Source organism: Cucumis sativus, chromosome 6 (assembly GCF_000004075.3).
Source record: "Cucumis sativus cultivar 9930 chromosome 6, Cucumber_9930_V3, whole genome shotgun sequence".
Classification (NCBI taxonomy): domain Eukaryota; kingdom Viridiplantae; phylum Streptophyta; class Magnoliopsida; order Cucurbitales; family Cucurbitaceae; genus Cucumis; species Cucumis sativus.
This window is the reverse complement of record NC_026660.2, coordinates 1,791,511-1,814,773: the sequence shown is the minus strand read 5'-3', so window position 1 is coordinate 1,814,773 and position 23,263 is coordinate 1,791,511. Positions and strand designations below refer to the sequence as shown.

Below are 23,263 nucleotides of genomic sequence, written 5' to 3'. Positions count from 1 at the left end.
TTAGTTTCGGTTATAGTATTGAAAATGATTCAAAGTTATCTAAAAAGAAGTTAATGAATTTACAAATGTAAAGTAAACAATAACGAATATAATAAAAAATAAAATGAGGTCTATCAACAATATATCACGTTTAAGTTAGAAAGAAGTTAGGAATTTAAAAAAGTTGTTTCGGAGAATAAATATCAAATTACATTTCCATTTATATATTTATTTATTTATTATTTTCTACATCTCACGTTGAGTCAAAAGCTCATACTATGATCCAGAGCCGTCAGATTGGGCGTCCATCTCATTCCTTTCATCCAACGCTTCTCATTTATCAGGAACAGAATAGCTAAAATTTTCCCCTTCACTTCTCGTTGTCCGATTGAAGCCAAAACAGACGACAGAATTCCTCTATCGACATTGTGGGAGCTGAGAGAGCCTTCACATGGCGGCCTCCTTTTCAACTTCACCTTATCCTATCCTCACCTCTCACCGCTCCAATCGCTTGCCTGCATACCATTCTTCTTCATCCAGCCTCTCTTTCTCCTCCTCTCTACACCTACCTCTTCAGCTTAGACGTTTTCCACTTGCAAACACTCGGATTTCACCTCCATCCTCCTCTCCATCCTTCCCTGTGGTAATCATCTCTTTTCTTTCATCTTTTTGTCGTTTTAAACGAGGAACTAATGAACAATTTGTCATCCATGGTTTTTCCATTTATTTCGCGCCTAAATTTCCTCCACTTATTCTTAATTTCTAGGTTTCTTCGCTTAATGCTAACTATAGACGTTCTGGAGAACGAAACTCATATGACTTCGTTGTTTTTCTTTTATTTCTGGAATTCCTTTTTGTTTGAATTTTGATTCTAACCGTGTTTACTACCTCCTTACGCAGAACTAGAACCTATATGGTTCATTTGTTATATTGGAGTTCGCTCATCTAGTTACATATTTGGATTTGTTTCTATCTGATTCTATTATTTTTCCGATTCATTCCAAATCTCAGTTCTTAACTAGTTTCCGCATTATTGTTCACTCTGAGTAGTTAGCAAGATTGCATTTCCCTTTTTCTCGTGCTTCATGCGCTTGAAAGCACAACTGCTGCATTCGTATTTTTCCTGATTCTGACGTAGTTTGTTTAAAATGGATGACAATTTTAGTTAAAACTGCTGTAACGAATAACAATGGACTTGTTCGAACTTCTGTAGGTCAAAGCAAAGAACCAAACCTTCTCTTCCTTTGATGATTTACTGGCCAACTCGGACACACCTGTGTTAGTTGACTTCTATGCAACGTGGTTAGTCCCTTTCTCTCTCTTCTGCACACACCTATATCTCATCACTTCTCTCTCAAAATGGTATTGGTAATCTGTGGGAATCATATTTTTAACCTATAATTTCAAAATAAGCTATTGTTCCTCTGGATCAATGAGCATGTTAGTGCTTAACTATTGAGGAGAAAATGAGAGGCATAAGGGTATTGTGGAACAGATTTTTTTTTTTTTTTTTTTTTGTAGAAGGAAGTAATGTAATGTAATGTTTGTAAACGATGAGTAAAAATGTAAAATGTGGTATGTCTGTGTATTCCTTCATTTTTACTCAATGAAAGTTGTTTCAATAATAACAGAAATACTGAGTAAACATAGCTCCTCTATCGCAGGTGTGGTCCTTGTCAGTTCATGGTTCCTATTCTTGAACAAGTTAGTGCAGCACTGATTGACAAAGTCCAGGTGGTCAAGATTGACACCGAAAAATATCCTGCCATTGCTGATAAATACAGAATAGAGGCATTGCCTACATTCATCCTCTTCAAAGATGGAAAACCCCTTGACCGATTCGTAAGTGAAAGCTTTATATTTTTTCTAGCCAGTTGGAGATATATCAAATGTATGATAAGTTTATGCATGAAGAAACGACATATATGTTTCAGAATCTTATTCGATTTCATTTTTGAGTTGAACTAAAATGGGAAGTTTTCAAATGATTAGTTGTGTCAAGAAAGTCTGATTATTCTTGAAGTTTCTATTAAGATTTATCCTTTAATACCTCAAAACCATTGTCTACTGTATCTTTACTCTACTTTTTACCCAGTTTAATTTCAAAGAGTTAAAAAGGGTAGGCCCAAGCTTCCATTGTGCAGTTTGCTACCGTTGATTTAATCACATTAGCACATCTTCTTTCTTGCTAGGCTACAACTATTTTTCCTTTTCTGTTAGTTCTAGTGCTATCTCATAAACAGTTTTTTAACATTTTAGACTTCCCTGTTGAAATGTCTGGCAAATGGACGTTCGGTTTCTTGTGCTTAGATTATTTATTATTTATTTTAAACATGCATGCAAATTATATATATTCAGGAAGGAGCTTTGGCTGCGCGTGAGCTCATCCAACGCATTGAAGATTCTCTGAAGGTTAAGCAATAACAGTGGTGAGATTCTATACCCCGATTGAGGAGTTTATCTAAACTTGCATGCTTAAAAGATTTAGCACCCCAAACCAAATCCCTGACTGTAATCAAAATCAATTTTTTGCTAATAATTTTAGATTCACGTTCTGATAAATATGAATAGATGAAACTTAAAATACTTTGTTGGTTTATAATGCATTTAAAGGAGTAGACACAGTAAGCACACAACTCACATTTAGAGGGTCTATCAAATTAGAATCAGCTTGCTAATGTAAAAGTGTCAATTCTGGTTATAATAACCATACCCAAGACTAAGTTGGGGACTTCAGCCTCTTGCTTGGTAGTTGACCTAGACTATACCTTTCCTTAGTAGTTTCCAATTCTGATTCATGGGGCTATCGTCCATGTGCCTGGTTCTTTTTTAACATTGAAAGCAGTTTAGTATCACTCTGTCACATGTTCGGCTTTCACTTTTTATTTTTTTTATTAATCTTTCTCCACAAAGCTTCTGCGAGGGTGGTAAGAAAATAGTTATAACTGGTATCTACACCCAAACATAAATTATTGTAATCCACAAACTATAATAACCAACTCAACATCCCACACACTTAAAGTTTCCTTCTAGTACTCTAGAGTTTAGTCTTCTTTGCCTGAACTTGATAAACTTATTCCGTTAATTAAAGGACAAGTGGACAACTAATTTTGTTATCTGGTCGATCATCAAGAATATGATATTGTATTCCATGGCATGTCTTTTCGAGTGTTTATTCATCTTGAACTTTGATTAAAATTTCAAAGTTAATCACCTACTAAATATTTAAAAACACTCCAATTTTTTAAAGTTGTATGTATCTATAGTTTCTTCATTCTTGAGTTTTCAAATCTTATAAGTATTTGAATGTAGGTTGATAATTAAAAATATTAATTATGCCAATTGAGATTAAAGTATTACTTTTGTATCAATTGACTTGTATGACAGAAATACTCTATTGAGAAGTTTCCTGATACTACAAGTATAAACTATAAAATTTTGAGAACATGTGATTTATTCTTCTAAAATTCTGGGATGTTGAACATGCAGGGGAGATGTGACTGAGAAATTAAAGAAATGGAAATCAATGTCTTCAACAGGAATTCTGGGTATGATAGATGAGAAACTTCAATAAAATTAACCCCCCCTCTCAAACCAAAAAATGAAAAAAAGAAAAGAAAGAACATTTTAGACCACTCTGTAAACTTGTATGTAATTGAAATACCTTGAAGAATGTAACTATAGACGTTCGTATTAATCCCAATTTTTGTGTTCATTTTATTGCAATAAGATGCTTAATGTTCCTGATAAATAAACATTCAGTTTGTGGCTATGTTTACAATGTTGATGAATTGGTACAAGGGTATTCTTAAGTGGCAGAGTGGGCTTGGGCTTGCTGCCACGATCTACTGTGATCTAGTCCTTTGTTACTCCGATTTGAAAAAATACAATGTTGATGAATTGGTGATAGATGTGTAATAAGATGGGGAATTGTTACACATTTGATTTTTTAATTTGAGTAATTATTCTTTTAGAGTCGTGAAATTGTTGCAATTATTCAATTAGATCATATTGTGCTATAATTTTGGTTTTGAATTGCAACGGCTTTTTATAAGTTCAATGCGTTATTTCCTACTGTTTGATAGGAATGCTTAGGTATTCTCATAGATTTAGATAGGGGTTTGTTGGGAAATTTTGGTTACAAAGGAAGCGAAGGGAGAGGAAAGGAACGAAGAAGAAACCAATATTTTTGTCAGGGGTAAACGGCTCGACTTGGCTTGGTTTTTGAAGAAAATTAGGACGAATTGTTTAAACAGTAAATGAAATTGAGCAACCGAACAAGTCCATCTGAATGATCAACTCGACTATTTAGACTCTTTAGTTCTTGATTTGTGAAGTTATAGACTGTTGAATTTTTTTTCGAAAATTTAGAAAATAAAACAAAATTTTGAGACTTACAACCTTCAAATTTATGACCACATGTTTCTATCCGATTACAACGCCTTTTGCGATTAAATCTTGACACGTATAACGTGTATTTTAGCGAGTGATTCGGTCTTTTAATATGCTTTTTCACCTAACTCGAACCTGAACTAAATAGTTTAGTTTTATATATTATCAACTTGAAACTATTAATTTGATGGTTTTAATTGAAATCCATTCAGGTTTTTTGGGTTTTACTTGCACCTCCAATTTTGGTTAAATATTGTAGAGAGGGAGGAGGTCTAAGTAACTCAAAAATTCTTAGGAGCTATGCAATTTTGGTTAAATATTGTAGAGAGGGAGGAGGTCTAAGTAACTCAAAAATTCTTAGGACCTCTTTAGCTGATAATCTAAAAGTAGAAATTTGTAAACAAAGAATTTAGTGAAAATATAATTATATTTTTAGTGTTTGGTCTGATATTTTCAGAAATTGGATTATAGTTTAAGAATGTTAAACTAGAGGTGTGAACTTATGATCTTCTTGGACCATCAACTGTTACCATCTTAAATCACTTATTAGACACAAAAAACTTAAACTTGTGAATGAAGAAAAATTTAATATTGTATCATTCAATGTGAGACACAATATGTTCTTTTTATAACTAGGTGTATAGAAACATTTATAAATAATTTCAAATATAAAAAATTTCTTTCTTTAATAGACTCTTACTACTATACTACTACGGTGTTAATTAAATTTTGTAATCTAAAGTTAGTGATATCTACAAAATTGCTTATCTTACATATGCAATATGTTGCAAATACTTGGTTTCTCATTCCAATATTTGCAGAATTTAATTGAAAAACTGTGAAATGTCCATTGGCATTATGTTATCATATTGTCCTTTTTTTCTTTCTTCTCCCTTGCGCATTTTTCTTCCTCTAGTTTTCTTTTCCAACATAGTGAATCCATGTGAGCAACTTCGACTCAACCAATGTGAAAATATAGTGAGGAGTGAGTGAAAGAGAGAAGGAGAGAGTGTGTGAAAAAGAGATGACACTGTGAGATGGGGAAGACAAGGAGATTTGGGCTAAAGCGAGAGGAAGCGACAGCCATAGGAGTGAGAGTGAGGGAGAGCAATAGCATTGTTGACAATAACAGCAGCAACTTTGAACGAAAGAAAGACTAATTTTGGGCATGTGCACGATTGTATTTTAATAATTTCACTCCATTACAGCTTAACTGGGCGTCCAGGAAAATGGAGATGGAAATGATAGCAGTTGAGGACATTGAAATGGCCGAGGACATTTCTCCCCCATTGTTTCCCCTCACCTCCGCTCTCCATGATTCCTTCCTCTTCACTCACTGCTCTTCCTGCTTCTCCCTTCTCCCAAATCCCCCAATTTCTCACTCCATTCCCCTCCACTACTGCTCCCTCAAATGCTCCCTTTCTCATTCCGATCCCCTCACCGACGCCTTCTTCTCCATCCACCCATTCCCCGACGCCTCATCCGACACCTCCGACCTCCGCGCCTCCCTCCGCCTCCTCCACCTCCTCCTCTCCCATCCCTCCCCTTCCCTCTCCCCTCCTCCCGACCGCATCTATGGCCTTCTCACCAATCGACACAAATTGATGACCCCCCAAAACGACTCCGAGGTCTTCCTTAAGCTTCGCGAAGGAGCCAACGCCATAGCCGCTCTCAGAAGGAAAAACTATGCTGATATTCCCCCTGGAACCGCCTTGGAAGAGGCTGTCCTCTGTCTTGTATTAACCAACGCCGTTGATGTTCAGGATTCCATCGGCCAAACCATTGGAATCGCTGTGTACGCTTCTACCTTCTCCTGGATTAATCACAGTTGTTCTCCCAATGCTTGTTACAGATTTGAAACCCCCTCGGATTCCGTCACTACGAGGTTCCGGATTGCCCCTTCCTGCACTGATTTTATGTCGGATGAAGGAAGTTGTAGACAAGTAATTGTTTGAACTATGAATAATTTTTGTCTCCATTTCTCGTGAAATTAGTGAGCGGTTTTGCATGAATGTTTTTGGCAGATGGGTAATGTTCGTAGCAACATTTTGGATTTCATAAGAGAAGGTGCGCTTCTTAACGTTTGCATTCAATTTAGTGTTGTCAGTTGTTATCTCTGTTTGTGCTTATGTGAGTTTTGATGAAGATTTTCAGGGTAATGGTCCAAGAGTTGTGGTTAGGAGTATAAAGAGGATAAAGAAAGGTGAAGCTGTCACAATCGCATACTGTGATCTGTTGCAACCTAAGGTATTGTTGTAGCTATATCTTAGTTTTCTTAGCTTTCTTTCATGATATTGCGTACTGGGAATTATTTTCTTAACTAAGCTCCGTATAAACATGTCAAGTTACATTATTACGTTAGCCTTATTTGTTCATAACTATTAGGTGTATTGTTGTCCACCCATAAGCTTCTATCTCCTGTCATCCACTTTCTTCATGATCACAGAAATCAAGTCAAATGTAAAAGACTTAATAAACTAACTTTCAAAAACATGTTCTTGTTTTTAGGATTTCAGTATGAATTCAAGGATTTTATAAGATAGGTAACAACCTGTTAGATACATAGATAGAAATATATATATATATATATATTTTATATCCGCGAGTGTCTCGGTCAGCACCTTGACTAATCTCACGGGTCAACCTGCCGGAACATTTGGATGTCAAAAGAAACTAGTAAGAAATTAATTTCTAGGTAGGTGGCCATCATGGATTAAGGGTTAGTGGATGGAGAGTTAAGTTAGTTACTGGATTTCTTATAGATAGTAAGAGGATGAGTGAGTGAAGTAGAGACTATTTTGTGGAGTATGCTAGCGAGAGGGGGTTTCTAGTACCATAAACTTGGATTATATTGTAGCTTTCTTTAATTCTCAATATATTTCAGATATTGGTTCTCGTTAGTTAGTATCCTAACAAAATCACAATAGAGAAAGTGAGGGGAAAAGGCATACATTTAAAATATACAAAACTAGGAATGAAATTGTTATCAAATGGGTTCTTGGTATATATTTTAACTCAAAGATTTTCAGTGTAAATGAATGTGGTTCTTGTGGAATATATCGTTGTTGATTCTCTTCTTGTTGAGTAATCATGATGAAATAACTTGATATAGATTTGTGGGAAATTTGTTGTTTTTTTTCTCAGGCAAGGAGGCAATCAGAGTTGTGGTCAAGATATCAGTTTGTCTGTAGTTGCCAACGATGTAGTGCTGTGCCCCTAACTTATGTGGACCATGCTTTGCAAGTAAGGAAAACTAAAAGATAGGTAGCTTTAAAACAATTGTTTTTGTTAAATTTTTCACCAGTGTAAAAGAAACTGTGGAAAAACAAACACAAATCTAAAAAAATCAAGTTTAGGATGAGTTTGGTATCGGTTTTGACATAATAAAAAATGCATCTGGCCTATTGGAAACTTTCAAGATGTTTGATGTAAAAGTTTCTAAGTATACTTGTAGTTGTAACAATTTGAAGGGAGGAAAAAGAAAAAGAAAAAACAAACTTAAGCATTTAAAAGAAGTGTAGTAGACCGAGAGTTTGATACTATTTGAGAGAGTGAAGACTGAAGAGCTTTTAATTAATTAAAAACTCTTTTCCAAATTTTCACAGTGATTTTTCTTTTTCTTTATTCTTTTAATAAAAAACAAAAACACATGAAAAAATTTAAAGCTGTTCGCTGAAAAAGAACTTTTACAAAACTCGTTAAAAACTTAAACCTCTTGTTGAATCGAGGGTGACAAGATTTTTGGTGATATCTTTAGTTCTTTGAATATTACTGCCGTTAATTTTGGAGCTCTCCCTTATTTGTTCTCTTACTAAGGAAGAAATAAAATAATTTGCATTACTTCAGGAAATCTCTAGTGTCAAAGTGGAATTGCTCGATTCGACTCCCATTAGCAACTTTGATCACGACACAGCAGTGAGAAGAATAGATGAATATGTTGACAATGCTATCACCGAGTACCTGTCTACCAGTTCCCCTGAATCATGTTGTGAGAAGCTTCAAAACTTGCTTACTTTTGGTTTCCATGATGAGCAAGTGGAAGACGGGGAAGGAAAACAGCACGTTAGCTTAAGGCTGCATCCTTTGCACTTCCTTTTGTTGAATGCATACACTGCTCTCACATCCGCTTACAAAGTCCGTTCATGTGATTTAGTGGCTTTGAGTTCCGAAATGGACAAAGACAATGGAAATCGGCACAATGCACTTACCATGGGCAAAACAAGTGCAGCATACGCCTTATTCCTTGCAGGTGCTACTCATCGTCTTTTTCTTTTTGAACCATCTTTGGTTGCTTCTGCCGCAAATTGTTGGGTTGTTGCTGGAGAGTCTTTGCTTATTCTCGCTAGACACAGCTCATTATGGGCTACTACTACTAACACTTCAAATTGGGTTTTCCCTTTGGGAAAAAGAATGTGCTATAACTGCTCATGGGTCGATGAGTTTAATGCGAGTAGAATCCATGGTCAGCCTGTTCAAGCTGATTTTCGTGAGTTTTCAATTGGTATTTCAAATTGCATTGCTTCTATTTCACAAAAATGTTGGAGTTCTCTGACTCATGGATGCCCATATTTGAAGGCTTTCACTGGCCCCTTTGATTTCAGCTGGCCAAAGACGAACGAGCAAGATATATGTGGTCGTGGCATCGATCATTCATGTGCTTGTAGTAAAACTCAGGATGTTTGTTTGGAGTGTAAACCTCAAGATTCAAATCAAGAGAGAGAATCTATCTCTGGGCTTGGGATCCATTGCTTATACTATGGGGGATATTTAGCAAGTATTTGTTATGGGCACCATTCGCATTTGGCATCTCAGATTCAAAATATTTTAAATGACTTGAATTGATATTGTTGTTATTAAGTAGAAATGTAAATTAATGGTATCAAATTCAGGCCTCCTTTCATAATCATTTCTTTACAAAATTGTGCTTTTCTTCTCAATTTTCCCCTTTAATGTAATACAAATGAAAATTAATCCTAAATTTACAAACAAATGAACTTTGGCTTGCACAATGAGAAATTTATCACTTTAATTTCAAATGCATTTTTTCCTTTGTTTTGCAACGAACCAATTTGGGAAGAAAACATGCCTCTTTTTTTTCTGTGTTTGTCTTTTCTTTTGGATTTTTCTTACACTTCGTTTGCTTCTTGTTGGTTTTGTATTGTCACCTAGGGATGTAATTTGGCCGGTCAAATCGGTTTTTCTTTAAAATCGACCTGGCCTAAAAATTTACGGGTTTTTGCACTACGAGATCTGACCTGACCCACATCGCGTTGGCTCTTTTTTTTGCCTTGCTCTCTTCTTCTTCCTTTACTTTATGATAGCACACAATATTCTCCCTGACTAACCTATATGCATTAATTCTAAATTCTAAATTATTCTAAATATGGATGAATTTCATCATAAATGGTACAAATATATAATTAAATAGGCAGAATGATTCTGCGTTGTGATTTTAAGATGTATGATGATGAATGTGTTTCTACTCGACATGAGCCTTATGCTTGATTTCAAAGGGAAATGATTTTCCATGCAATTGGTAAATATTGATGTTGAGATTTGAATTATGTTAATCGTCTAACTCATTAAAATAAGTAACTTTAAACTCAACATTCTTTTGTTGAAGCATAAAATACTTATATTACATGATTTGGCAAAATGATTGTAATGTGTTAAAGGTAGAAATTGATTTATTAAAAGTGTTGATGACAGACTCCACTCACTAGACATTTTTGTCTAATATAATTTCAAATGTTTTGTTTTATCCTCCCAGGTAGCGAAAGACATCTTGCGTTGAACTTGCAGCTTTGATCGCCTAATATGTCATTCGAAAAAGTATCATTTTGCATTTTGGTAGTGACCATTGTCATCAACACTGGAAAAGAATAATATAATAATATTTAAGGGAAAAGAATAATATAATAATATTTATTATTATTATTATTATTATTATTCATCTTCTTCACTCTCATTAAACCATAGCCATCGATGACACCTCCATCTTCGTTCGAGTGTTCTCTGTCCAGTCGAGATCTCCACCTTTGTAGTCATCCCCTCCATTCTGTTGACTGAGAACTAAGCCGTAAGAAAACGTCTCCTCTGTTGCACGTCGCTAGTCGCATTTTTACTTCATCTGAAGTCGAGCGCCTTTGCGCTGCTTGTTCCTTCATGCATTGCACGTCCAACCGCGCCGGTCTCCTTCATCACCATTCATTCACCAGTTCTGCCAAAACTTCCGGCCACCGTCAATCACCAGATTTTAGTGACTTTGTGATTGTTGGGGTTTTGTTGTACTTTTTCTTAATTAGCCCTTGAAGTTAAGAAAATCCTTTAATTTGCGCTGAATGTATGAAGACTTTGAAGATTTTCAGGAGGACGAATCTTAAAGCTCCAATATTTTCTGCAACTCGAAGACTTTGAAGATTTGGTGGAATCTAGGAAATTGGAAGATAGTGAAGCTGGATTCTTTTCGGTTTTGAATACCTAAACGTGCACAATTTCAACAAGAACGTGTTATTTAATTACAAGATATTTAGATTTTAGGTGAACAATTTTATTTATGACTGTTTTTTAATTGACTATGAACATTGGAGACATTGTTCCATTTATTTATTTTTTAGATTTTTAAATTTTGTTATTCTAACAATTTAAAAATAAATTTACTTTTTTTACAAAGTAAAAGTCATAATTTGCTATTCTTCTTGATAACCTATAGATATATGAGTTGAGGTTTGGAGCCCAACATGAGTGTTATTGCAGTTAGTAGTTGAACGTAGTCATCCTTTCAACTAAGTGTTGGTTGAGTCGTTACATTAATCCCATTTTAATACTATAAGCATCACACACACACTTGTGATTCAAACTTCTCACCCTAATCACTCTTTGATCATATTCCAACCTCACTTTTTCATTTAAGAAAACAACCAACCCACATGCTAAATCACTTCCATAACATGGTAGCCAACCTATGTGTGTCCAAACTCACAAAGTCCATGTGATTGGACCATGCACCAATCACATTTTATTACCTAATCTTTACATATCTATCAATTGTCTTTTACAAAAAAAATTTACTCTTTGTCCAAAATCAATTTATAATCTTGGATAATTAGAGTCGTTGGATCTTTCAAATTAATCAATGATAAGTTTTTCTCCGTTATAAATAAAAGGAACCATGATTTCCAAACCATTCTAAAATCTCACGCAAACGAGTAAATTAGTTTCAGACATAAAATAAAGAGTTTATTTTTGTAAGAGAGTTTGGTCGATAAGAAAGAAAATTTGTAACTCTTATTTTATATAATGAAAGTTTTCTATTATTGCCCGTAGTTTTTATGATCCTCAAATTTATTAGGAATTTTCACGTGAAATCAATGTGTGTTTTTCTTTCCTTTGTTCTTTTATTATTATTATTAATAATCTAATTTAAGCGGAATCTTACTGTATTTTGTCACAATCTTTTTGGGATAGATTCGATCTAATGGATTGTGACTCCCCATCTAGCCTTGTCGATAAAACATAAAAGTTAGAAGAAGAAAAAAAAACCAAGCAAGACAAGGATTAATGTAGAAAATCTTTTAAGCCATCGAAAAACCACAAACCGAAGAAAAATTTTCAATGTAAAAATTTATTACAATCGCACATAATATTTTTGTCACCCAACCATGATTACAATAAACCTCTCAAAGTTTTTATACTATTTGCACTCTTTAATCTCATTGTCTAATTAGAAAATTTAAAAGAGAATTTAATTTAAAATTAGCACGCTACTAAAGTTGTCGTGTATTTTCTACTCGAGACAATTTCAAACCAAAAGACTAAGCTCATTTTATAATAATTTAAGCTTATCATTCTTTTGAATTTTTTGGCCAAACGTGGAACAATCACACTTCTCATATTTTTTAAAGCTCAATATTACGGTGAATGATAACCTAGAGATAGAAAATGAGTTTGCCTACATGCACTAAAGTGTGTCATAGTTTCTTGAATCGTGCAGCCAAGATCTCCATGACTCTTTCCTCAATTTATGTCACATCATCACATGCAAGCTACACGTTCATTCATATTTATATTTCTAAAAGTAATATGATTTAAATATAAATTTCTTAAGAAATTACGAGATCTAAGGAGTGTGAACTCATGAGATCCACAGTGTAAAGAGTTGATAATTAATGAGATAAACTGGTTTTTGTTTTTGTTTTTAGTGGAATTCACCAACTTTTTAGACTAAAAATTTTAAATTAAGTCCATCAATTTTATCTATTTTTTAAATTCTTTGATCAAATTTGTAGGTTTCAAACGCTCAAATAAATCAATTGACTATTTAAAAAGAAAAAAGTAACATGAGAGCTTATTTTTAGAGTTTTGGTATGAGTGTAGGTGATACTATTTTAATCAATCAAATTTAAAATGTAGAACAAGGCGTTCCTCTAAGCCTCATGTGAATGTGTTCTTTCCATTAAATCTTGAGATGATTGGACAAGATATAAACAGAAGTGTTCCTCTCTTGTTTTCTTTTTTCTCGAGTGTCCACATTCAAAACAAAAATAGATGGAAGAAGTGAGTGAGAAGTATAGTATAGCAGTTTAAGCTTTTTTGGATATTGAAAATGCAACGTCTACAAGACGTGGGAATATGCCGTGTTGCCGACACACTAACTTCCAACGTTCACCTTTCACTACTAAAAATCTAATCTCTCTTATTCAAAATCAATATGCTTTTTGAACGTTGGTCCCTTCAACTTCTATGGTTTTCCTCCACTTTCACTCTTTGCTTTTATGAATGGTTTAATGAACAATTATGGAAGCAACCACTTTATCTACATCCACCTCTTTCTCATCAACTTCTCATATACATTCTCTTGCTTCCCATTATTACTTTTTGTTTTATATCATTTCATTTTCTTCAAAACTATTCGACAAAAATAAACCTAATTCGTTCTTATCCATAACTTTCAAACTATAGAAACTAAATTCTAATCTATTTAAAACCATGCCGACCAAATTTGTAATTTAACCTAAAAATTTATCTAATTCTACAAGTTTACAAGAAAATGGGCTATCCCAATGCATTCTTGAGTGCATCGGAAGATAGAGTCTCCTCTGACGTCTACCTGTTCACTATTCACTATTCTCCAACGTTGCATGTAATATGTATTATAGTTGGAAAAATGAATTGAGTTTATAAAATGACATATTATATTTTTAAATGTTTTTTTAGGTGTCTTTAATATCATTTTTTTTAAAATGTAGAATTAAATTCTCGATAGAATGAAAACATAACAAAAGATGTTTTCAAAATTTCCATTCTTTGTTTTAGCAGTTTTAAAAAATGAAATCTAAATTGTCTGCCAAACTCATATTTGCTGAACTCGGTGAATCTAAAAAAAAATAAAGATAATCCATATTCTCTACCAAAGAGGTTCTTAATTTTCAATTTCTATTTTAGTGATTCTAGTACTTTCTATATTTTAGTTATTTATTTTATATATTATTTAGGATTTTTTTCAAATATATAACAAACCAATAAGATATTTACACTATATAAAACAATTTTGAAAACGAAAAAGTCCACAGGTCTATAATGAAAAATATCAAAAATATCTCAGTCAACATGCAATTAATCGACCACATGTGCATATAATTCTTTTTATGAACGATCATGATACGCGATCTTGTAGAAAATGATACACGATCGCGTAGGTTGTATCAACATGATCGTGTGCTTTCTTCAACGATGGAAAAAAATGCTTTAAATCTAAACGATCATGTTGACTATGGTAAGAGATCATTTAGATCATATCAAAACGATTACATAGTTCTTTTTCAACGATGAAAAAAATGCTTCAAATATAAACAATCATATTGCCTATTGTAAGCAATCATTTAGATCCTTTTCACATGATCATGTAGTTCTTTTTAAACGATTGTGTTGACAGTGTTGAACGATCTTGTTGACTAAGTAAGCGTTCGTTTAAATCATACCGATATTTAAACGATTTTGATGTTCTGGAGGAGGTGCTGGGTTAAAGAAAGAGAGGATAAAGAAAGAAAAAAAAAAAGAAGAAGAATAAAAATATAAGAAAAAAAATCTAAAAGAAGACTCGAAAAGATCTAGAAGAGAATATGAATAAATTGCAAACAAGAAGAAGAAAGAGAAGTGACGAATGGTCTGTAATATCAATGACAAACTTAAAATTTAAGAAAATATTTTACGTACTTCATGAACTTTTTATTTTTGTTACACGTACGAATCATAAACATTTTAGTGTTTTGTTACATTTACGAAAACTAATCTATTATTTATTATATTATCTTTTGTTCGTATTAGTGTTTTCGTTTGTGTCGTGTTTCTAAATTTTACGACAAAGTTTCCATTTGTATGCATCTAATTAAGTATGGCTTAACGCTTAGTGATGTAGAGTCACATTATTGTGACGAAGAAGAAGAACGATATTTGGTACTCCGAATACACGTAGCCTTTCCTTATTGTTTACGTTATGTGGACATTGCATGGATTGAGGATTTGGTTTTGATGGCCCAAATTAAGCCTTATCAGAAATCTACGTGGACCTCTAAATCAATCCTCACCGTCTATTTATTTTATCCTTTCTTGATTTAAATGCCAACTAACCTAACAGCTTTTATTCACACTTCACTTTTCTCAATTAATTTCCCCAACTCAGTGATACTATTTAGGATATTTAATTCAAGTATGATATGAACATTGCAATCTCCATTTTAAAAAGATTGGTGACCATAAATTTATAATATGAGAAGAGAGAACTATCATTAGTATTAAAAAGAATTCTTTAAACATAGAATGAGATATGAGTATTAAGTCTGTTTTTATCTTTTACTTATTTTTCTTACTTTTGGCCAATTTTGATAAACATTATGAAGGGAAAAAGGAAGATCGTGATATTATTAATAACAAGTTTAATTTGAACTTATTCAATAAAGTTGGAAATATACTTATCCATAAATTTAAATAGATTTTTATAATTGTTTATTGTATGAGTAACTAGAAATATTAATTAATGGTGAAATGAGTTGGTTGAAAACTTGTTGATATCTCTTGAAAGAATAATTTTCCTTTTATAGGATTAGTCGGCAGATGGTGCTTGACGCGTAAGGAGTCGAAAAGGCATACAAAAGTGATTTTTTTTAGAGATAAGATCTACAAACTTCTTGCATTAAATAAGAGGTGCATTTTCTATATATTCCAACTCCTATTTCTAAAATTCTTTAACTCAAATGCATCCTTATTTATTGAAATTATGTATTTTATAGAAACGCTCGAAAAATAGTATAAAAAATTCATTTTCTAAATTGTAAAAATAACAACTAATTATTTACTTGTTATATTTACAATATATATAAAAAAATGTAATATGAGATGTTTTGTCTAAAAGTTTTTGTCATCTAACAATTTTTATTTTTTTTTATTGTATTTTAATAAGTAAATGAATACTAATAATTTTTTTATAAAATTAAATAATTTAATTTGAGGTTTCATTTTTATTATGTTATTTATTTTAGTAATGGTATATTAATGCATTTTTATATATTTAATTTTTTAAAAAGTAAGTTAGTTGAAAGTAGTATTTAAAATATAGTTTAAAGAATATTTATGAAAAGAGTGTAAATAAAACTAAAAGAGTTTAAATTAAAAAAATTGGAAAAATAGATTTATTTTGTTAAGTCAAATTGAAATGTGTCGTAATTAAACATACATCAAATATATATTTTGTAAGTTAGAGCAAAAATTAATTTGATTGCAAATATGGTATATTTGTAATTAATAATACAGCTCGGAATCATCTATAAATATTTCCCCATTCCCTTCCCAAAATTACCAACACATCCAATTTAGAAGAATAATACAATATCTCAACTACAAAAACCACTATGTCGGAGGAAAACCGCCACCACGGCCACCACCACAGCCTCTTCCATCGCCACAAGGAGGACGAGGAAAATGTCCCCTCTAAAACCTCCACTTACTCTGAAGACCTCTCTGAAGACAAACTCGATGCTTACGGAAGTGCCTACGGCGGCTCAGAAAATAAGGTCGCCGCCGAGTACGGTGGTGGCTATGGGGAGTCTCACAATAAGGTCGCTGAGTACGGTAGTCGGTACGGAGAGTTGGAAGATAAGGCTGGCGAGTACGGCGGTGGTTATGGTCTGTCTGAAAATAAAGTCGCCACTGAGTACGGTGGTCAGTTGGAAGATAAGGTAGATGAATACGGTGACGGGTATCGTAAGTCTGAAAGTAAGGTCACTGCCGAGTACGGTGGTGGGTACGGTGAGTCGGGAGATAAGGGCGGTGAATACGGGGGAGGGTATGGTGAGTCAGAACGTAAAGAAGACGAATACGATGGTGGGTATAGTAAGGGTAGACGTAAATCCGGGGAGTACGGTGGTGGAATGGAAGAAGAGGGCGGGGAGTACGGCGGTGTATACAAAAAAGAATATGAGGGAGGAAATGAAGATGAGAATTCAGATAAGGAAGATTACAAAAAGGAAGGGAAACACCATAAACACCTTGAGCACCTTGGCGAGCTTGGTGCCGCCGGCGCCGGTGCCTTTGCCTTGGTATAAATATATATTTTTATATAACTCTCATTTCGTCATTCTTTCTTCAATATAACTATTATTATTACTATTTATTAAAACAATATCAAAACTGTCTAAGTTTCAAATCAATGTTAAGTTTTTTTTTTTTTTCGGGTTTAATTTTGATTCGAATTTAATCATTAAATTTGAAAGGGTTATAATTTTATATTTAAATTTTGTTTTACCCTTTAATTAAACTATGCCTCCACTAAATAAATATTTCTAGAGAATCTTTAAGATGAATGTTTATTAATTAATTACAATTAATTATGAAGAATGATTTGAGGAGGTTTTGTCAAATATAATATAACCAAATTTTAGAATCTATTGATAAATTTTAAAATTTTACGGTAGGATTTTGTAAAATTTTAAAAGTAATCATGAAAATATTTAAGAAACTTAATTAGTTAGAATGTTTTAAATTAATTAATAGGAATTAATATTAGATATTTAAATGGAGTATTCAATGATACACGTGTTAAAATTTGAAACATAAAGAGCATAAATTAAAATAAAACTTAACTTTCAATCACAAAATTTTAAAATTTTAAAATATTAAAATATTAAAATCAAACTCAAAACTTACAAAATAAAACCATAACCTACTTTATTTACAATTAGAAAGGAATTTTTTTAAATCTTTTTTCTTATCCATGAAAACTATTTGAAATGGGATTAAAATAAAAACGTTGTTATTAAAAATATTTGTTTAGTCTATAATTAATTACTGTTTAATGGATTTTCGCAACTTTCATTGACAAATATAATATTTGATGATCGTTTTTTAGTAATCATTACTATAACCTCTTATCATCGTTTTCTAACAACCGTTATTAACCACCATCTTTGGTGACTGTTTTCCAACTACCATCGACACCTAACTCCAACTCATAACCTCCGCAGACAAATTATTTAATTGTAATTTGGATTCTATAAAACACTTTTAATAAATTATCAAATCATACAAACTATTACATAAAAATAATTTTGCAAAAACAAAATAAATCCAAAAACATGTTTTTCATTTTATTTTTATATTTTTGAAGAGTTTTAATCAATGTGTTTAAAGGTAAATGTATTTTTGAAAAATACTTTTTTTTTAATAGTTATTTCAAACTGATTCTAAGCTAAAGTTTTTTTTAGTCATTTCAAGTTTTTCAAAATTAGTTTCCAATATGTACTAAAAAGTTTTTTTGATATACAAATTACAATTAAAATATGACAAAATACCAAAAGATGTGTATTTTACCCTTTTGGTAAGTAAACAACAATATTTTAATTAATGAGTATAAAAGCATAAAAAATCAAACCTTTGACCAATTAAATGATTGAACTATTAACTTATAAAAGAATTTATTTTAACGTCAATTTATGTGACTGAGCTTTTCACATTGCCTGCAAATGCAATATAATTTCAGCATGAGAAGCATGAGGCAAAAGAGGATTCAGAGCATGGACACAGGCACAAGCTAGAGGAGGAGATAGCGGCGGTGGCCGCGGTTGGAGCGGGTGGCTTTGCATTTCATGAGCACCGTGAAAAGGAAGAGGCAGAAGAGGAAGATGAAAAGGCTAATGGAAAGAAGCATCACCATATATTCTAAATGAAACCCTCAATATAATTTCCACAGTAATCTTGTTGTCCATTTCGAAAGTTAATTACTATGAAATACATGTGTGTTTTAAAACTTAAATAATTAAATAAACTAAATAAAAATGGTTGCGTTTTTGTAAAAGTATGGTTTCAAAAGAAGTGTCATGTGTTTTTCTTTTTTCTATATGTATATTGTGTAATGTGTGGTCTCTCTAATATAATAGTGGTGTCTCTCTTTGGGCTTGTTTTGTGCTTAATTTTCTTTTGCTATGTTATTTCTTTCTCTCTTGTGTAAAGAGTTTAGTGGAGATGTAATGTGTTTAGCTATACGTGTCTTCAATACTTGATATTCAACTTCTTCTTCTTATTTTAATATATTCGATCCATTAATAGCAACTGTCATAGTAGTTAGTTTTTCTTGTAGTGCGCCATGCATACATATGATTTAGTGATTAACTAAATACTCAAAACCACATAAATAATAATAAGTAGTTGAATTAGTTAAAACATGATAGATTTTAGATCAAACAATGCTCAAGTTCCCATATAAAACCTCAATTAATTTGAGATCGCATGATCATTTTCTTATGCTTGTTTACATAACACTGTCCATGGTTTTTTTTACGTAAATTTAAGATTGACTTTACTTGAACATTTACTTCTTTCTCTCTTAGACACTACACCTATAAAGCGTCGGCTTAGACACAAAAATGTGTTTGGCAGTTTATACATCTATGCATAGAAAACCATCGACAGTGTTGTTAGGCGAGAATCTCCCAACTCATGATAATACATGTCGTTGGCGTATATTCCCTTCTGCTGACAGTTAGTAATATGTTGTCGACAGTTCATATTTGCCGACGGAGTATTACGAGTGCTGATGAAGACTCTATTTGGCAACATGGTCTTTTGCCTATTGACAGATAGCAAAACCTACAAATTAATGTCCATCAGATATTTTGACGACGCCGTTGGAATATAGCATATCAACCGACGTCATATCCCAACAGTTTTAGGGCATTGAGAGTTTTTTAGTTTTATTATTATTTTTAGTATAACCTAATATATCTATTGAGTAAAAACTTGGAAAACAATCAATATAATTTTTAACATTCTTTGAACGGTTCATTTCGTGCTTGTCATTTCATAGTAGTTTTCCAAACACACGACACATTTGAATAAAAAATGTGTAGTTTCAAAAAGCACTTTGATCTATATAAAGAAATTCCATAACACATAACAATTTTGCATATAATGTCATCTCATAGCATACTCTTTAAAAGAAAAAATACATAACATTCAGTGCACCCCTAAATATTGAGTTTAAAAAAAGTACCTAATCGTAGTGTCACTTGAATTACTTGCCTGTGACACCACATTTCTCAGGTTAATTCTGAATTTCAAATGCACCTTTGGTACAACTCTAACATAATCTGTAAAAATGACATTAAGTTGGGCTTAACTAGCACTACAATTAACAAAATCAATCAATATCCTTAACTCATATTAAACATCAACAAAAGAAGAATCAATATCCTTTAGTAAAGTTTTGTCATTTGGTGGATGTTGTCGTTTATGTTTCTGCTATGTTAGCCACTTTAGGTAGAGGTAAGTTCGAGATCGGTAGTTGTCGTTGAGGTTAGATGCGACATCTATTGCCCAGTTGCACCATCACTTGGGTTAAGAATAGATGACTTGGGAGTGAGTGTGACACTAAAGGTATTAATTAAACTTATAAAAAAATTGGTATAGTACTTTTACAACGTAAGTATATTAGCAGTTTTCACCTAAAGCTAAATCTAAATTTATTTTAAATTTTAGGTTAATTTTTATAACTATAACAAAACACCAAAATATTTACTGCCCGTGTTACAAAATCAAAAAGTCCTTGAAACTGACTATTTTTTAAAATTTTACAGGCTTGTCCTTCCTTTCCATCCTTTTTCTTTCCATCATCTTTTAATCTTCTTCTGCAGTTTTTTTTTTCAAACAGTTATTTGGTTCAAGATCGTGTACTAAATATAAAATATCTATTTTTTAAATTTTTTTTCAAACTGTTGTTTGGTTGTTCAAGATCGTGTATGAAATAAAAAAGATCATGAGAGATATTTGGTAGCCAAATCCAAACGTACAAAAAAGTCAAATCTAAACTATTGTGTACAAAAAAATCTTTTAAAAATTGTTTAGATTTGGCTACTCAAATGTAAACGATCAAATCTAAACGATTGTATACCAAAGTAGCAAAATCTAAACAATCGTGTATGAAGTATCTTGAAAAAAAATCGTTTAGATTTGACTACCCAAATTTTTAAACGATAAAATCTAAACGTGTACAAAAAAAATTGAAAAGAAATTGTTTAAATTTTGCTACCCAAATTTAAACAATAATGTACCAAAAGTAGTCAAATCTAAACGATTGTGTGTTAAGAATATTGAAAAAAAAAATCGTTTAGATTTAACTATCCAAATTTAAACAATAAAATCTAATGATTGTATAGCAAAAATTTTTTAAAAAATTGTTTAGATTTGGTTGTCTAAATTTAAACGATCATTTACAAAAAATAACCAAATTAAACAATCGTGTACCAAAAATCTTTTTAAAAAGTATCGTTTAAATTTGGATAGCAAAATATAAATGATCAAATCTAAACAATTAGTGTAACAAATAATAGTCAAATCTAAACAATAGTTTGCCAAATATATTAGTTCCTTTGGATGACAATTAATCACTAAGTCATTTTTTGTATATTTTATTGTGTGTCTGAGAACTTTTTCTGTTTTGAAATTGTTCTATAACGGGTAAATATTTTACCGTTATATTTTAAAAAAAACTCCTAAAATATAAGGTATTATTAAATTATTTTGAAAGTAGATAGTATTTAGAATAATTCATTTTTTCTATTTTTTTACAAACAAAATATTGTATATCCCTAAAATATTCCACCAACAATGCAATTAAACTTTGTCAACAATTATAAAATTATTTTATAGTATTCTTTTGTTATATTTAATTTCCAACTTTTGGAAAGCCAACATTTGACCAAAATGACCCCCTGAAAAATTGGTATATAAAATCAAACTGATCCCTCCATACCCAAAGATCATCCCATCGCAAAGCCCTCCAAGCTATGGCAGAAGAAGAGCAAGGCCATCACCATCACCACCTTTTCCACCACCACAAGGAAGGAGGAGAGAGCTCTGAGGTCGTCGACTACAAGGAAGAGAAGAAGCACCACAAGCACCTTGAACATCTCGGTGAGCTCGGTGCCGTTGCAGCCGGTGCCTATGCTCTGGTAATTAATAAAATCCTCTTCTTATATGTTCCTCTCATTTCTTTATTAAATAGAGTTAAAGTATAATCAACCTCGCGGTTTCTTTCGCTGTTGCAGCATGAGAAGCACGAGGCGAAAAAAGACAGCGAACACAGCCATGAGCACAAGATCAAGGAGGAAGTTGGAGCGGCGGTGGTGGCCGGGGCCACGGGATTTGTGCTCCATGAGCATCATGAAAAGAAGGAAGCAAAGAGAGAGGAGAAAGAGGGTCATGGAAAGGAACATCACCACCATCTTTTTTGAATAACTTTGCCTTTCATATATATATATAGATATATAATATATATGATGGGTTTAGTTGTATTTGTTTCTTTTGGCTTTGTTTGTGATGTTTAGTTTCTAAGAGTTTAATCTATTAAGTAGCTTGTAAAATAAATTTGAAATGCTCTAGCAAATAATAAGATTCAAAGATCTTTCATGTACTTGGATTGAGAATATGTGTTCTGTCTATTTTTTCTTTAATGATTAAAGGGTTCTTTTTCTCTTTAATTTAGAAAAAAAGGTTTGAATTTTTTAGGGAATTATTTTGGTGATTTGTATAAGCACAAGGTTAAAAGGATTTACAAATCCTGATTATCTAATCTCTATTGTTACAATTCTCAAACTTTTAATAATTATGTTTGTTTCCTATTGATAACAATTCTGTTCTAAATTTTCTATTTAAAAATTTAGGTTTGATTTCTCTAAATTTCTTTATAATGATTTTCACTTGAATTTTTAATCAAATTCTAAAAACAAAAATATAATTTTGAAAACTATAGTTCCAATTGGTAAACATTTTAATTAACTGTATTCTTATTTTTAAAAAATAAAATTGGTATGATTTTCTTCCAAAGTTATGATATGTAAAATGTGTCCTTCACGTTGATGCTTCTTGGCGTCGAGGAATTGGTTGATATTTTATTAGATGGGGAGTCAATGAAATCCAAAACTTATTTGAGGACTAAATTTCATATTTATGAAGTTTAATACACACAAATAAATTTTGAATTTTGGTGAAGAATCAAATCAAAACTGCATCCTCATTAAACATATGAGAGTCATTGTTCAATAATTTTAACATGAAACTCTTATACTATCCAATAATAATTTAAATAACACGGGAATAACTCTTTACTAAAATAATGATCTCTTTGTAAAAAACGTATAGGCAAATTCGTAAGATTTAACTTAATGTCTAACTAGAGTTCAACTAAGAGTCATAGGACAGTCAAAAATTGGAAAAGAAATAATACTTGGCTCCCAAAGCACAGTAAAACATCGTGTGTTCATCTTCTTCCCTCTTCCTCTTCTATCTTCTCTTAATCTCATCCAAAGAAAAGTAAGGAAGAAAACCAGAAATTGCAGTAAAACAA

The 23,263-nt window shown here is 32.1% G+C and overlaps 4 protein-coding genes across 4 annotated transcripts; all 4 read left to right on the top strand.

Moving 5' to 3' along the window:
- The first annotated feature begins 337 nt into the window (after positions 1–337).
- Positions 338–3,751, top strand: LOC101213340 (thioredoxin-like protein slr0233). The gene is made up of 5 exons (XM_004138331.3): positions 338–622; positions 1,193–1,281; positions 1,644–1,821; positions 2,338–2,408; positions 3,469–3,751. Exons 1-4 carry the CDS (start codon positions 431–433, stop codon positions 2,401–2,403), a joined length of 525 nt encoding a protein of 174 aa, XP_004138379.1. The 5' UTR covers positions 338–430; the 3' UTR covers positions 2,404–2,408; positions 3,469–3,751.
- Positions 3,752–5,244: 1,493 nt separating this feature from the next.
- On the top strand, positions 5,245–9,290 carry LOC101212299 (protein SET DOMAIN GROUP 41). The gene is made up of 5 exons (XM_011658157.2): positions 5,245–6,314; positions 6,396–6,438; positions 6,518–6,618; positions 7,516–7,614; positions 8,218–9,290. The coding sequence occupies exons 1-5, from the start codon at positions 5,601–5,603 to the stop codon at positions 9,211–9,213; spliced, it is 1,953 nt and encodes a 650-aa protein (XP_011656459.1). The 5' UTR covers positions 5,245–5,600; the 3' UTR covers positions 9,214–9,290.
- A 6,925-nt stretch (positions 9,291–16,215) lies between these two features.
- LOC101213577 (glycine-rich cell wall structural protein 1.8) lies at positions 16,216–18,949 on the top strand. The gene is made up of 2 exons (XM_004138332.3): positions 16,216–16,964; positions 18,404–18,949. Exons 1-2 carry the CDS (start codon positions 16,278–16,280, stop codon positions 18,584–18,586), a joined length of 870 nt encoding a protein of 289 aa, XP_004138380.1. The 5' UTR covers positions 16,216–16,277; the 3' UTR covers positions 18,587–18,949.
- A 2,671-nt stretch (positions 18,950–21,620) lies between these two features.
- On the top strand, positions 21,621–22,343 carry LOC101213815 (abscisic stress-ripening protein 1). The gene is made up of 2 exons (XM_004138333.3): positions 21,621–21,869; positions 21,966–22,343. Exons 1-2 carry the CDS (start codon positions 21,705–21,707, stop codon positions 22,149–22,151), a joined length of 351 nt encoding a protein of 116 aa, XP_004138381.1. The 5' UTR covers positions 21,621–21,704; the 3' UTR covers positions 22,152–22,343.
- Positions 22,344–23,263: the final 920 nt, after the last annotated feature.

Bases quoted from the DNA above. Each gene is read 5' to 3' on its own strand.
- LOC101213340 (XM_004138331.3), top strand. From the start codon at position 431: ATGGCGGCCTCCTTTTCAACTTCACCTTATCCTATCCTCACCTCTCAC. The intron at 1,282-1,643 runs GTTAGTCCCTTT...CCTCTATCGCAG, and splicing joins GTTGACTTCTATGCAACGTG to GTGTGGTCCTTGTCAGTTCA. The intron at 1,822-2,337 runs GTAAGTGAAAGC...ATATATATTCAG, and splicing joins GAAAACCCCTTGACCGATTC to GAAGGAGCTTTGGCTGCGCG.
- LOC101213815 (XM_004138333.3), top strand. From the start codon at position 21,705: ATGGCAGAAGAAGAGCAAGGCCATCACCATCACCACCTTTTCCACCAC. The intron at 21,870-21,965 runs GTAATTAATAAA...TCGCTGTTGCAG, and splicing joins CAGCCGGTGCCTATGCTCTG to CATGAGAAGCACGAGGCGAA.
- LOC101213577 (XM_004138332.3), top strand. From the start codon at position 16,278: ATGTCGGAGGAAAACCGCCACCACGGCCACCACCACAGCCTCTTCCAT. The intron at 16,965-18,403 runs GTATAAATATAT...ATATAATTTCAG, and splicing joins GCGCCGGTGCCTTTGCCTTG to CATGAGAAGCATGAGGCAAA.
- LOC101212299 (XM_011658157.2), top strand. From the start codon at position 5,601: ATGGAGATGGAAATGATAGCAGTTGAGGACATTGAAATGGCCGAGGAC. The intron at 6,315-6,395 runs GTAATTGTTTGA...TGTTTTTGGCAG, and splicing joins ATGAAGGAAGTTGTAGACAA to ATGGGTAATGTTCGTAGCAA. The intron at 6,439-6,517 runs GTGCGCTTCTTA...GTTTTGATGAAG, and splicing joins TTTGGATTTCATAAGAGAAG to ATTTTCAGGGTAATGGTCCA.